The sequence below is a fragment of the Eremothecium cymbalariae genome, chromosome 6 (assembly GCF_000235365.1).
Source record: "Eremothecium cymbalariae DBVPG#7215 chromosome 6, complete sequence".
In the NCBI taxonomy this organism is placed as follows: Eukaryota; Fungi; Ascomycota; class Saccharomycetes; order Saccharomycetales; family Saccharomycetaceae; genus Eremothecium; species Eremothecium cymbalariae.
In genome coordinates, this window is record NC_016454.1 from 166,318 (window position 1) to 180,357 (window position 14,040).

The 14,040-nt window shown below is 44.1% G+C and overlaps 8 protein-coding genes across 8 annotated transcripts; 6 read left to right on the forward strand and 2 right to left on the reverse strand.

Annotated features, from left to right (window-relative positions):
* Positions 1 to 701: 701 nt before the first annotated feature.
* ADE17 (bifunctional phosphoribosylaminoimidazolecarboxamide formyltransferase/IMP cyclohydrolase ADE17) lies at positions 702 to 2,474 on the forward strand (the record flags this gene model as incomplete). The annotated part of the gene is made up of 1 exon (XM_003647250.1): positions 702 to 2,474. The coding sequence occupies one exon, from the start codon at positions 702 to 704 to the stop codon at positions 2,472 to 2,474; it is 1,773 nt and encodes a 590-aa protein (XP_003647298.1).
* Positions 2,475 to 3,620: 1,146 nt separating this feature from the next.
* ASI1 (putative ubiquitin-protein ligase ASI1) lies at positions 3,621 to 5,555 on the reverse strand (the record flags this gene model as incomplete). The annotated part of the gene is made up of 1 exon (XM_003647251.1): positions 3,621 to 5,555. One exon carries the CDS (start codon positions 5,553 to 5,555, stop codon positions 3,621 to 3,623), a length of 1,935 nt encoding a protein of 644 aa, XP_003647299.1.
* Positions 5,556 to 6,232: 677 nt separating this feature from the next.
* AAT2 (aspartate transaminase AAT2) lies at positions 6,233 to 7,492 on the forward strand (the record flags this gene model as incomplete). The annotated part of the gene is made up of 1 exon (XM_003647252.1): positions 6,233 to 7,492. One exon carries the CDS (start codon positions 6,233 to 6,235, stop codon positions 7,490 to 7,492), a length of 1,260 nt encoding a protein of 419 aa, XP_003647300.1.
* A 542-nt stretch (positions 7,493 to 8,034) lies between these two features.
* Positions 8,035 to 9,024, forward strand: SED5 (t-SNARE syntaxin; the record flags this gene model as incomplete). The annotated part of the gene is made up of 1 exon (XM_003647253.1): positions 8,035 to 9,024. The coding sequence occupies one exon, from the start codon at positions 8,035 to 8,037 to the stop codon at positions 9,022 to 9,024; it is 990 nt and encodes a 329-aa protein (XP_003647301.1).
* Positions 9,025 to 9,300: 276 nt separating this feature from the next.
* On the reverse strand, positions 9,301 to 10,017 carry SNF7 (ESCRT-III subunit protein SNF7; the record flags this gene model as incomplete). The annotated part of the gene is made up of 1 exon (XM_003647254.1): positions 9,301 to 10,017. The coding sequence occupies one exon, from the start codon at positions 10,015 to 10,017 to the stop codon at positions 9,301 to 9,303; it is 717 nt and encodes a 238-aa protein (XP_003647302.1).
* A 483-nt stretch (positions 10,018 to 10,500) lies between these two features.
* On the forward strand, positions 10,501 to 11,142 carry Ecym_6090 (uncharacterized protein; the record flags this gene model as incomplete). The annotated part of the gene is made up of 1 exon (XM_003647255.1): positions 10,501 to 11,142. The coding sequence occupies one exon, from the start codon at positions 10,501 to 10,503 to the stop codon at positions 11,140 to 11,142; it is 642 nt and encodes a 213-aa protein (XP_003647303.1).
* Positions 11,143 to 11,451: 309 nt separating this feature from the next.
* SDH3 (succinate dehydrogenase cytochrome b subunit SDH3) lies at positions 11,452 to 11,958 on the forward strand (the record flags this gene model as incomplete). The annotated part of the gene is made up of 1 exon (XM_003647256.1): positions 11,452 to 11,958. The coding sequence occupies one exon, from the start codon at positions 11,452 to 11,454 to the stop codon at positions 11,956 to 11,958; it is 507 nt and encodes a 168-aa protein (XP_003647304.1).
* A 689-nt stretch (positions 11,959 to 12,647) lies between these two features.
* Positions 12,648 to 13,982, forward strand: CTK1 (cyclin-dependent serine/threonine protein kinase CTK1; the record flags this gene model as incomplete). The annotated part of the gene is made up of 1 exon (XM_003647257.1): positions 12,648 to 13,982. One exon carries the CDS (start codon positions 12,648 to 12,650, stop codon positions 13,980 to 13,982), a length of 1,335 nt encoding a protein of 444 aa, XP_003647305.1.
* Positions 13,983 to 14,040: the final 58 nt, after the last annotated feature.

Below are 14,040 nucleotides of genomic sequence, written 5' to 3' on the forward strand. Positions count from 1 at the left end.
GACACCTCCCCTCTTGCGGCGTCCTACTCCAGCAGACTCTGCATCCTGCTGCCACGACTAAAAACTGTACAACATACATTGAATACACAATGCTTAACACTACTACACACACAGCTATCCACCGCCATCCAACCCGACCAGCGTCAATGGCTACTGCTACACTGTGTGATGCTTGCCCTCACTTTTAATCTAAAAACTACTTTTTTCTTTTTTAACTTCACTCACCTTTTTTTACCCTTTCTCTTGAGGAAATTACTAGATATTTATTTTACGAGAATATTATATATCTACTTCAATCTGCAAAGTACATTAGCCAGATTCGTAGCCTATACAGTATTTGTTTGTTCGAGGAAGTTGGTGCATTAAAGCAATCAACCACAGCTGTTTGAGTTAAACGTTCTAAAGTTCTCGATATCAAAAGTAGAAAGCAGAAGTTTTAGAAGGTACTTTTAATATAAAATCAAAAAAAAAGACCGATTTTAGTTTTGTTCTCCCTAAATTTATTAGATTATAAAAACTTAATACAGAGATTTTATTTATAGGGTTGAAACTGTTAGTATAAAAGTTATAATATAAAGAGAGAAAGGTAGAGACTGTTTGAGGTTTTTTAGCTGTTAATTTTTTATTTTATTATTACCATCGTTGTTGTTGTTTGTTATTATTATTGTTTGAAGTCAAAGAAAGATAGGATACGAGTTGAAATGGGATACTCTAAGACGGCGATTTTATCAGTTTATGATAAGACAGGGTTGCTTGATTTGGCCAAGGGGTTGGCTGAGAATAACGTTAGGATCTTGGCATCGGGCGGTACTGCACGTATGGTTCGCGAGGCGGGGTTTACAGTTGAGGATGTTTCTTCCATTACGCATGCTCCGGAGATGCTAGGAGGCAGGGTGAAAACTTTGCATCCAGCGGTTCACGGGGGGATTCTCGCTAGGAATCTGGAATCGGACGAGAAGGATCTAAAGGAGCAAGGGATTGAGAAGGTTGATTTTGTTGTATGTAACTTGTATGCTTTCAAGGAGACGGTTGCTAAGGTTGGTGTTACTGTTCCTGAAGCTGTGGAGGAGATTGACATCGGTGGGGTGACGTTATTGAGGGCGGCTGCTAAAAACCACGCTCGGGTGACGATTTTATCTGATCCAAAAGACTATCCGCAGTTTTTGAATGAATTGTCCAAGGGACAGATTACCACTGAATTGAGGAATAAGTTGGCTTTGAAGGCGTTTGAACATACCGCAGATTACGATGCAGCGATTTCTGATTTTTTCAGAAAACAGTACTCTGAAGGCACTTCTCAATTGCCCTTGCGTTACGGTGCGAACCCACATCAAAAACCTGCACAGGCTTTTGCCGCTCAGCAGGAGGAGTTGCCGTTTAAGGTTTTATCAGGATCACCAGGCTATATCAATTTGCTTGATGCTTTGAACTCCTGGCCTTTAGTCAAGGAGCTCTCTGCGTCTTTGAACTTACCTGCTGCTGCATCATTCAAGCATGTTTCCCCCGCTGGTGCAGCTGTTGCATTGCCTTTGTCAGATGTTGAAAAGCAAGTATATTTTGTTTCTGAAATTGAGGAGCTATCTCCATTGGCTTGTGCATATGCCAGAGCCCGTGGTGCTGATAGGATGTCTTCCTTTGGCGATTGGATTGCCTTATCTAACATAGTGGATGTTCCTACAGCAATGATAATTTCCAAGGAAGTTTCTGATGGGGTTATTGCTCCGGGTTATGAGCCAGAGGCTTTGGAAATCTTAAAGAAGAAGAAGGCTGGCAAGTACTGCATTTTGCAAATTGATCCTAACTACACCCCCGAACCTCTAGAATCTAGGCAAGTATATGGTGTAACCTTACAGCAGAAGAGAAATGATGCCATCATTAACAAATCTTCATTTAAGGAGATTGTTTCTGCAAATAAAAATTTGACTGAACAAGCAATTGTCGATTTGACTGTAGCTACTCTAGCTCTAAAGTACACACAATCTAATTCAGTTTGTTACGCTAAGAACGGTATGGTCATCGGATTAGGTGCCGGCCAACAGTCTAGAATCCACTGCACTAGATTGGCTGGTGATAAGGCTGATAACTGGTGGTTAAGACAACATCCAAAAGTGTTAGCCTTCAAATGGGCCAAGGGCGTCAAAAGACCAGAAAAGTCGAATACCATCGATTTGTATGTTACCAACCAAATTCCAACCGAAGAGCCTGAGAAATCAGAATACAACTCGAAGTTTGAAGAAATCCCAGAACCATTATCCCCTGAAGAAAGAACAGAATGGCTATCCAAGTTAACCAATGTCGCTTTATCCTCAGATGCCTTTTTCCCATTCCCAGACAATGTCTACAGAGCTGCTAGGTCTGGTGTAAAATACATTGCTGCTCCTTCTGGTTCCGTAATGGACAAGGCTGTTTTTGCTGCTGCTGATTCCTTTGATTTGGTTTACATCGAAAACCCCATCCGTTTATTCCATCACTAGGATATGCTCTCTCACAGATTCCGCTTTACCGTTCTATATCCACCCATATATATATTATATGATTGTGCGACGATTAATCCACAAGATTGATTTTTTATGACGTATAACCATCATTCAAAACTTTTGTATTTGTGTGGGTATATGGATAATTTAAGTAGTTCTTTCCCTTCGCAACACTCTCAATACCAAGAAGGAAGACCGGTAGCAGTGTATAGAGTTTGAAAGTAAACCTTCGTATAACTGCTACCCATTTCTATAGAAGTAACTGAACTTAGCTGTTTTTGAACATAACAGTAACAGGTAAATAATAACACAATCAAACAAACGGCACTAGACTCCCGAGATTATACATATAATTAGAAAAAAGATGTCTGCAGTATGGTTTTACCCAAGTGACAACTGGCCCATAAGACCTACACAGAGTCTAGGAATATACTGCGGTAGAACGACAACTAAGACGACCGAACTCAATCTGCATGCCAGGCACACAGAGAGCTCAAGATCGTGCATTCTACTTAATCTAAAGTTTCTACCCGTCGACGGGGCTGCTTCTGTCTCATCCACAAAAGTGGCAATAACCAATATTTGCCCAAGCTAGCAACGACTCAAAACCCCATCATAAATGACAGAGGAGAAGTATACCAACTGCCTGAACGACATATAGTTTCTTGAGACTCTGCCTCTCGAGCGTCGATCTGTAACAAAAGACGGGAGTAGCTAAGCTTCAATAGCAAGGTCTGAAAAGAAAGTTACTCCGAAAGGATAAGTTTCTCCATCCCACTACTCCGTACATCTTAGGTACTTCGGGTCTACGAGGTCTATAAGAAAAGCTTTTGAAACTAAGTGGGCACTACCACCAGTCCACCTTTAATCTCATTTCTTCGAGCCTTTTATAGTTTTTCCAATTCCAACCCAACAAAAAGAAACGAAGAGTTAGGTGTTACCCGGACATAGTGATCTGACCTTCACAAGGGCACCAAGAAGATACAGCAAAAGGCGTCGCCATTCACTGTCACATTTTGTTTTAAACTCAACTCTCAATAAATATTCCATTAGAATAATACTGCTACCTATACCAAGTAGAGTGAGGAAGTCTTACTACCCGCTAATGACCTTATGTAATGTTAATATTTTAGTGTCAGCTAATTAAACGGCGTTTAATCTACTATACCCTTGAACGTCTGCGCGACAGCAGACGCACGTCTTGAACCCTCGCAATCCTAACGATACGCGGCACTCCTCACAGAGAGAAAAGCAGCGGCAAGGCCAGAGAACGATGTTGCGTTGATTTGTTTTGCAAACTACGCAGGCCATATCAAGTTCATCTTCATCAATGGGGTCCTTTACATTTTTTGAAGATGATGATTGGAGCTCCAAACGACGCTGCAGTATCACTTCATTCATTATAGCTTTTTCGTTCATGTTCGCGTACTGCGATCTAGTTAACCTTTTATCGCAAGAAAGCTCACAGTTTAGTATGGTCCACATTGACAAATGCCAAGCTAGGTCACGAGGGGAAGAACGGATCGTTTCTAGTATGGTTTGTGGCGAGATGACTTCTTGAAGGACATTCTGTAGGTCTTCACTTTCAGGTTCGGAATCATCGTATAGTAAATCGTCACTATCTTCGTTTTCGTCTTCATCGTCAATTTCTTCGCAATCATCAGTCACATAGTCTTTTGAGCTATCTTCCTCTGGCAACAAGAACTTAAATCTATCTTCATTTTCTGCGGTCATGAAATTGGTGTAGTTTTTCTCATTGACGTAATCATTGAAGTTTGTAGTGCTCTTCTGTTTGTTTTCATACTCATGAGATGTCCCTGACGAAATCCTTAGTAGGCTTCTGAAGCGCTTTAGCAAGCCTGAAATTACACCAAAGAGCCAGTAGAGTCTTGTGAGCGCGAAAGACCTGGAACGTGAGTTGACGGTTTTTCTGTTTCCTGCAACTGTATCAGGCATTTTGGACATCTTATTCATATAGCTGCTAATCATGTAGCTCTTGTGTAGCGACGTTGCAGGCGTCAAAGACGGGAGTTCTCTGTGTAGCCCATGTTCTTTGTAATGGTCAGGGTTGCAGAGCAGAACGGCCAATCTCATCACTGTGTTGCTGAACTCTTCCTCTCCCGTGAGGTTCAAGTTCTTGAACCAGTTGCTTACGAACGAATGAAACTGCAAGTCCTCTACCGAGGAAGTTTCTGTGCTGTGGCCTGGATTCCATCTGACAATACAGGCCAACATATAGCATGCCATGGACACGACAATGATAAACACAGAAAAGAACTTGGGGAAGTGTTTACACTTGGTGAAAAGCGATAGGGAGCCCAACCCATGCTGCTGGACTTCACGGGCTAAAACCCATATGAAGCCCATGTTTAAAAGTGTAGAACAACATAACCTCCAATGCCGCTTTTTGAACACTTCCACCAAGTGGATGATCAAACGCCCCATAAGAGCCATCACACAGTCCGGCCCATACTCGTGCACAGTAGCATTACCCTTTGTCATGCCATAAAATTGCGCTGAAAGCTCAAATATCGTATAATCAGACTCCTCTAGAGGTTTGCCATTCGTCGTGATAGAAAGGAAAGTCTCAATACAATGCGATAAGGTGAATATTACATATGTCTCCGGTAGAAACGCCCCAATCTCTTTAGGCTTAAAACTCTCCGCAATCACCCCAGGTTCATACTGAACCAAAACACCAAACAACCCATATATAATAGTAAAAGTAGCAATTAAGTGAAGCATAATCCGCGACCAGTTTGGAATATTCGTCCTCACTGTATTGGACCGAAGACCCGACATCGCAGACAACCGGCTCAAAACTAGCGCAATAAAGAAACATCCCACAGCATAACTACTAAAGAAATACCCCACAGAACTCACAAACGTCTCCGTATTTAAAGGCAACAGCTCCGGATTGCTTAGCGAAGTAACATACTGCGTCACTATAGCATCATAAAACGACTTGTACACTCTATAAGGGGTGTTGATCAACGACGACAAAGGCATGCTGTCATTTATTAGAAAATGCGATGTTTGATCAAGATATTCTAGTTTTTCTAAAACGTTCGAATTCATTTGTGTTGCTTGGTACCCACGACTTGAACACACCTCAAAGTATATATATCCCTTTGTATCCTTTGTACCTTGTACTGACAGAGACAACTTGATCTTGTAGAAACGGTTTGAGTTTCGCGAGCTTCATTTAAAAAGCATGTCGTACAACATCCGCTTCCCCTAGCATTCATCACTTGGGCTCTTTCCCTCCCGACATTGCCCAACAAAACCCGGCTTTTTAAATGAGGGGACCCGTCTGCAACAGGATGTGGGGAGGGTAGTGCTACATAGCGTTAGGATTCGTCGTTATATAACGGAAGGGATAGTTTAGTGGGTATTCTTATACAGTAGGATGTGTCAGTTGGACACGAGGGGGGCACTGTGTGGGTGGCGATGGGCGGGGGAGATTATCTAGCAAAGCTGATTCAATCGGAGGGGGATAAGGCTATATATGGTTAGATAGAGATCATGCCTTTGACACATTGGGATGGTTGGGAAACCAATGTTCGTCAACAAACTGTTCTAGAGAATGCTCGGATGGGTATGTCTGGGTAGCCGTTTCGGGAGAGTTGAAAAATTGGAAATAATTTTTTATTTAAAAGTGGGATATTGGAAAACTGAAGAGTCATAAAAGACAGGACGTTTAGGGAAGCTAGTTTGAGTTGTACTTGTCAGGGTGATTTTGATTGTATTTGAAGATGGTTTTGGATCAGTTTCATAGTTTAGCTGTATTGCCTGCGGATGCTGTATTTGATGTGCGGCTGCGGTATATGAAGGATGATAGAGGGTGTAAAGTTGACTTGGGTATTGGTGCGTATCGGGATAACAACGGGAAACCGTGGGTTCTTCCTTCGGTGAAGCTTGCGGAGGATCGGGTGCGTTCTGACGAGAATTATGACCACGAGTACTTGGGTATTTCTGGGTTTCAACCGTTGACGACTGCGGCCGTCAGGGTTTTGCTGGGCGAGGGTTCGCAGGCATTGGACGAGGACAGAGTTGTGTCGGTGCAGTCGTTGTCTGGGACTGGGGCGTTGCATCTTGCGATGAGACTTTTGTTGGCGACGTTGCCTAAGTCGTTGGTGTATTTTTCTAGTCCTACGTGGGCGAACCATTATGCTTTGAGTAAGACGCAGGGGTTGGAAACGGCGACTTACCCATATTGGGATAGTATTACTAAGTCGATTGACATTGAGGGGTTTTTGAAGGCGATCAATGATGCGCCCAGCGGTTCAGTTTTTGTTTTGCATGCGTGTGCGCATAACCCTACTGGTATGGATCCTACTGCAGAACAGTGGGATATGATCTTGGACGCTATCGCGTCCAAGGGCCATGTCGCATTATTTGATGTTGCGTACCAAGGGTTTGCAACGGGTGACTTGGATAGGGATGCATTTGCAGTGCGTCTAGGGTTGAAGAAATTGGCCCACAACACCCCGGTTTTGATATGCCAGTCGTTTGCCAAAAATGTAGGGATATATGGGGAGAGAGTCGGTGTGTTCCACATTGTGGTACCAAGGCAGGACCCTGCGGATGTGGCTAAGCTCAAGATGGCGCTATTGTCCCAGTTGAACTTAATAACCCGTTCCGAGGTTTCCAACCCTCCAGCATACGGTGCCAAGGTCGTTGCCAAAGTGCTAAACACCCCAGAATTGACTAAACAGTGGCACCAAGACATGCTCACTATGTCAAACAGAATTAAGAAGATGAGACATGTTCTGCATGACAAGTTGGTGGAATTCCAAACACCTGGTAACTGGGACCACATTATTAGACAATGTGGCATGTTCTCCTTCACAGGCTTAACAAAAGAAATGGTGGAACGTATGGAGAAAGAACATGCAGTATACCTCGTATCTAGCGGCAGGATTTCCATTGCAGGCTTAAACGATAAGAATGTAGAGCATGTTGCCAAAGCGATTGACAGTGTTGTCCGCCATTTTGCTTCGTCTAAGCTCTAACCTCCCCCTCTCTGGCCGACGCCCTGGGATACATATGTCTGGTATTTGTAGTCAATACTTATATGGGATAGTATAGACTCCCGACAAAAAGTTCATTATTTTAACTCTTCTGTACATTTTGATATTTGCCGCTTTGTTGTGAAGAAACCTCTTGCGTATTGAGCGGTGAACACATAAGTTTTAGACAAGCAAATTTATGCCTCTATAATACATATAGACTACAAAAAGGGGTGATCTGGACTGGATTACACTCCATCAGATGGTGTTGCACGGACTCCTTGATCTATCCATAGCCTAGTTATCACTGCCTATGTAGTTTTAGTCATTTTGCGGTGACTCCGGGTAACAGGTTAGCAATCCTAGTGGGCTCAAGTTCTAAATTGGGTCCTTTGTTGGAATTGGTGATGTAAGTCAGTAAGATACAGAGATATAACTATTGACACGAAGAGGCTTCCTTGGTTAGGAAGGAAGGTATTAGGATAGGAGACTTTTTACAATACTATTTCAGTATTAGGGCAAGGTAATCATTAGGATAATTAGTAATGGATATCAAGAATCGCACTTTGGAATTTCAACGTTCAGTGACAAGTTATAATAAGAGACATGCAAGGCAGTCCCCTGGTCAGAACAATGTTAACAATGAGGGTAATTTGCAACCGATAAGGAAGTCCAGCTTCCAGCAACGTGCTTCACATATTTCACATGACATCGCAAAGATAGCACAGCTGCTGTCAAAGTTGGCTCAGTTAGCCAAGAGGAAACCGATGTTTAATGACAACCCAGTTGAGATAGCGGAGATGACATATTTGATTAAGCATAAAATCTACACTGTGGAACAGGAGATGATGGAGCTTTCTCGACACTCTGTTGCGGCGAATGGCCTCCAGGGTGCAGGTGATGGGGGGGCGCAGACAAGACAGCATACTAAGAATGTGGTGAATCTTCTAAGTACGAAGATGAAGAATATTAGTGGCGATTTTAAAAGTGTTTTGGAGGCACGCCAGAAGCTTGAGATGGCTAATAGAGATAGGCTGGAGAGAATAAGCAGCGATAATAGTGCTGCGGCTGCGGCTGCTGCGGCTACCAGCATGGCAGCGGGAGGTTCAATAGTTGCATACAACAATGCCAATCCTTTTATGAGCAATGTAGTCGACGAAGAACCGAACCTCAACGAGCATCTTAATGGTTCAAACCAGTTGGCACTGCCCGATGAGCGGAGTGTACTTCTTCTAGAAGAACAGCAAAATGCCAACCAACAGTACTTGCAAGAGCGGAATCGTGCGGTAGAAACGATCGAGTCGACAATTCAAGAAGTAGGAAACTTATTCCAACAACTAGCGCATATGGTTCAAGAACAGGGGGAAACTATACAGAGGATCGATGCAAATGTCGACGATATTGACATGAATATCTCTGGCGCGCAAAGGGAGTTACTAAAATACTTTGATAGAATAAGCAGCAACCGTTGGATGGCAGTCAAAATATTTGCCATTTTGTTTGTGTTCTTTTTAATTTGGGTATTAGTAAATTAAAATAATACCACTCAAGTACCTCCTGCGAACATCTTACACCACCATTCAAATATATTCTTGATTGACACTACACGGTGGCTGAGCCTTCGGACGGCAGTTTTTCATTGGATTATAGGTACAATTACACACCTACAACTGCAAAAACATCGACAACAGGTAGACTAATTAATGTTAATAATATATTCTCCATACTTTAACTGAATATGTACTGCTAAAACACAGCTATTCTACAACAGTAGCCGCTGAACCACCGAGCGAAAAAAGCAGCACATTCTTTCACAGCCCCATCTCCGCTTGTAACTCTCTCAATGCTCTCTCATCTTCATCCTCTTCCTGACTCTCTTTGTTCCTACTATCAGATTTACCGCGCGCTTCATGCTGTGGGAGCTCGCCGGTGGGCACGGACGGTAAGGAAACCTTCTTTGAAGAAGATCCTTCCAACGTAGCAGCACCAGGCTGCACTACCTTTTTGGCCACTTCCTCCTGGGCCAACAGGTCCAACTCTTCGTCCAATTCTTCTTCGTCTATATCGTTCACACCTGTATACAAAGGCCTGGAGATAGCATCGCTGATTTCCTCCCCAAGTTCCACCTGTTCACGGATCTCGTCCATCGTCTCATCCACCCGTTCAACATCCAACCCATCATGGATATGCTTCATCGCCGTGGCTCCTTGCTTCATCGCCTTCATAGTCTCTAAGTTCAAGTTTGCATTTTCTATCGAATATAGCTGCTGCTCCAATGACTCCATCTGTCCGTCGATCTTCGCCAACTGACCTTCAAACATCTTTTTCCGCTTAAGAGCATTCTTAGCCATCGTCTTATTGCCCTTACCCAAGAACTGTCTTGCGCTCTGTTCCTGGGCGCTAATCTGCGTCTGCAGGTGCGTCTGCTTCTTCGAAAGCAACTGGATATGCTCTCTTAAATCCAAAATCGCCTTCTTAGGCAGCTCCTTCTTCTTAGCATTCCTTGTTCCAAACAGATACGTCCACATTGTATAATATCCTCTGCTCTATCTACTGCGCTTATAGAAGACTCTTCCAAAGAAACCTCTAGATACCCTTTGTTAGAGTTCCTCTACGTATAAGTCGGTTGGTTATCCCTCCGCCTAGCGTGTAGGTAGATTATAAACCTGGTGCTCCATCCTGCTTAAACCCATCTAATCCAGTATCTTGACGGGTTTCTTTCTCGTTTTAGGCTGAGGAGGGGAAATATGTCACGTGTATATCACATGACATACACGTGACCCGTTCATCGTGATATATATCTCGGATTCAGCCCGTTCTCGTCCGGGGAAAAGACTTCATATTTTAATTGAATTCGCAAGCATACATACATACATTCCAATCTTTCGAGTGCGACACGATATAACAAAGCGCCCAAGTGCACTGTCGACCAGCCCATCTGCTGTACCATCCAGTCCCGCGTATTCCCCTGTCACGCCCAAATATTTCGCGAGGGACCCATTGATGGCATCATGAACAACAATCAGCATCCTTCACAGCAACATAATTTTGCCAATCCGGATAAACTACGACAGCAGCAGCAGCTTTCCCATCTGTCTTCTACAGCTGCTACCGCCACAAGAACGGGTAGAACCACCGCTGCAATGGCAATGCATACTCCTAAGAGGGCTGGAATACCAAATGGGGGCTTCAACGGTTCAGTACGGAAAGATTCTCAAGATATGCTTCAAATGGAATACAATTCTGTGAAGCAGGAAAACGACAAACTCAAAAACATCATCACCAAACTCAAACAGGAAATAGATGTCTACTCACGGCTGCTCCAGCGCCAGGCGGGCGTGCAACGCCCGCCTGGCGCTGCCCCCCAACCTTCCTCTATGCCGCTTATCGAGTCCATCCTTGTCAGCACCTACAAACGCAGGAAAACAGCTACCGCTGTTGTGTCCAACAACCCCTTCACAACCCCTGAAGCTTCCGCCCGTGTCCTAAAAGACGCCAGCAAGGATGTTATGCTCGGAACAGGCTCCCAACCCCTGTCACCCTCCCACAAACCTGCTTCGATCCCCGCCGTCGCCTTCCCACCGGACGACCTGGCTCCCGAAGACCTCATGCTTATGAACAAACTAACAGACGTACTCAATCGCATGGATTAGGCCCCCGCCGGCTCCTCCGCCCTCGCATTCGTGTCCCTGCTCCCCGATGTCTTTCCTGTCTGCAGCTCTCGCCCCGGGCCGGTGCTCTCTTCACATCACGTGACCCACTCGGCCCCGATCCGCTCCGGCCAGCAGCGTGATCACCATCCTCCCAATGAAAACCCCCGGTGGAGAGACCTCCGGCATATATATAACTACTATTCTGGATATAAGTCATACATAGCGCTAGAAGTATAGCTTAGAAGGAGAGGAATAGTAGTCTGGTACGTACAGTAGCTCCCAGATATAATAGCCGGTTAGACTTCAGGGATGATTGCGACGAGTGTAAAGTATTTTACGAGGCCCTCTACGTTGGGACGGATCAGTGTGCGTAGAGCACTCTCCTCACAGAAGACCTCTACGGTACAGTCAAATGAAATATTGATTGCGCAGCGTAGGAATAGGCCTGTGTCGCCACATTTGACTATCTTCCAACCGCAGTTGACGTGGTATTTGTCATCGCTGCACCGTATTAGTGGTGTTTTAATGGGATTTGGTTTCTATGCTGTTACAATTGCATTTGGGTTTTCTTCGCTGCTGGATCTTGGGCTTACCACAGAGCAGTTGACTGAGTGGTATCATAACAAGGTGCCCACTTGGGCGGACTACTCTGTCAAGGGGGCTGGGGCTTATTTGTTTGCGTTTCACTTTGGTAACGGTATCAGACACCTGATCTGGGATATGGGGAAGGAATTGACCCTCAAGGGTGTGTATAGGACGGGGTATGCGGTGCTGGCTCTCACGGCGATCGGGGGGACGTATTTATTAATGTTGTGAAGCCTCTATCGTGCGGCGGGGTGGGCTGCTGAGGTTTTGTAGTATTTATTATAACGATATACTGTTACATAGAGCTGCCTTTTGTGTAGTGGTATATGTTAGCCCAATGCAATGAATGTATATGGTACAGTTCAATGAGCTGAGGAAGTGGCAAGGACAGAGGGGGTGGTGCAGAATCCACTAGGGGCCAAGATGGGGGGATGGCTGACGAGCAGCATCTACTAGGAATAGTACTACTATAGACTTATTCGAAAAGGCATTGTAAACGAAATCTACTGGAGACAGCAGATTATGCATACGTCTCCTTTCGTTCATTGTTAAGCTCCAACTGGATTGCCAACTTGCATCAACGTCCCATCTCTGTTATAAGGACTGGAAAACGCAAATAACAACGATAATCGGCCTACGCTCACCGTACCTCTTTCTCTAGCTGTATAAACGTCCGTTCTGGATCTTGAAAAGACTAATAACTTGGCCAACTTATGTTGCCTTTCTAGATTTAGATGTTCAGTGTGGTATATACATTTTTTTTTCAATGGAAGATTTTCTGGAAACTTGATGTTTTTCATAACTTTGAAGACATCGATATATGATCAAATTGTACTGAATATTCCATTGTTAAAACCCCTCCTTGCCACTATTCCCAGTGCCTAATATAAGCGTATTCTATTCACATAACCTTGGATACCATGTCTTATAATAGCAAGAAGAGAAATGGGAGCTTCAAACGTCGCGGTGGTGGGGATTACTACTCACCGAATAAGAGGCCTCACCATCACAATCAAACATCCACTACATCAAGGTATAGCAGCTCAACTGGAGGCAGTGTATCATCTGCACAGCAGCAGTCACGGTTCCAAACCAACAGGGCGCCTCCCAGGGCGCCAAGACAGATGTCTCGGTATAATAACGGGAATCCACCAACGCTTCCACCACCGTCGGGACCCGCAGCTTTAAGAGTCCCAGCTACTATTGTGACACATACACATTCATTAGAGTCTAGTTATGAGCGGATAACTCAAGTAGGAGAGGGTACCTATGGTAAAGTTTACAAATGTCAAAATATATATACGAATAAACTCGTTGCATTAAAGAAACTTCGACTAGAAAGCGAGAGGGATGGCTTCCCTATAACATCAATCCGTGAGATTAAGCTACTACAACATTGCCAACATGAAAATGTTAGTACAATTGCGGAGATCATGTGTGAGGGGCAGAAGACGGTATACATGATCTTTGAATATGCAGATAACGATCTGAGTGGACTTTTGATGAACAAAGAAATCCGGTTTACGGAAGCCAATTGTAAGCATCTTTTCAGACAATTGTTAAAGGGAATGGAGTATTTGCATGAAAACCGGATTTTACATCGTGATATTAAGGGCTCTAACATCTTAATTGATAACAAGGGCAATTTACAAATTACAGATTTTGGGCTTGCTCGAAAGATGAAACAAGAGCCTGATTATACGAACCGAGTAATCACCCTATGGTACAGGCCACCTGAGCTATTACTGGGCACGACGAAGTACGGTACAGAGGTGGATATGTGGGGGTGTGGCTGTCTTCTAGTAGAATTATTCTTGAAAAATGCCTTGTTCCAAGGCATTAATGAACTGGAACAATTAAAATGTATTTTCCAGATACTGGGCACCCCGACCCTGGAACAGTGGCCGACGTTGTTTGAAATGCCCTGGTGGTTTATGATGATGCCGCAACAGAAGGAACAGTACCCTAACAAGTTCGATGAGCGAGTTGCTGGTGTGTTGCCGACACAAAACTGCAAAGAACTAGCCAAGGGTTTGCTGTTGTACGATCAAAAGAAGCGATTCTCCGCAACAGAAGCATTGAAAAGTTTCTATTTCCACGAGCTACCTAAACCAGAACCATTAAATTTAGGTGATTTCGACGGTTGCCATGAGTTTGAAGCTCGAAAACAGAGGCGTAAAGAACGTGAGGAAAGCAAAAAGGCAGCTGCAGCTGCGGCTGCCATCACAGCATCTGCCCCGAAAAGATCCACCTAGTTAGTTGGAGGCATCAATCACCATCACCATCACCATCACCATCATCATCATCGCATTA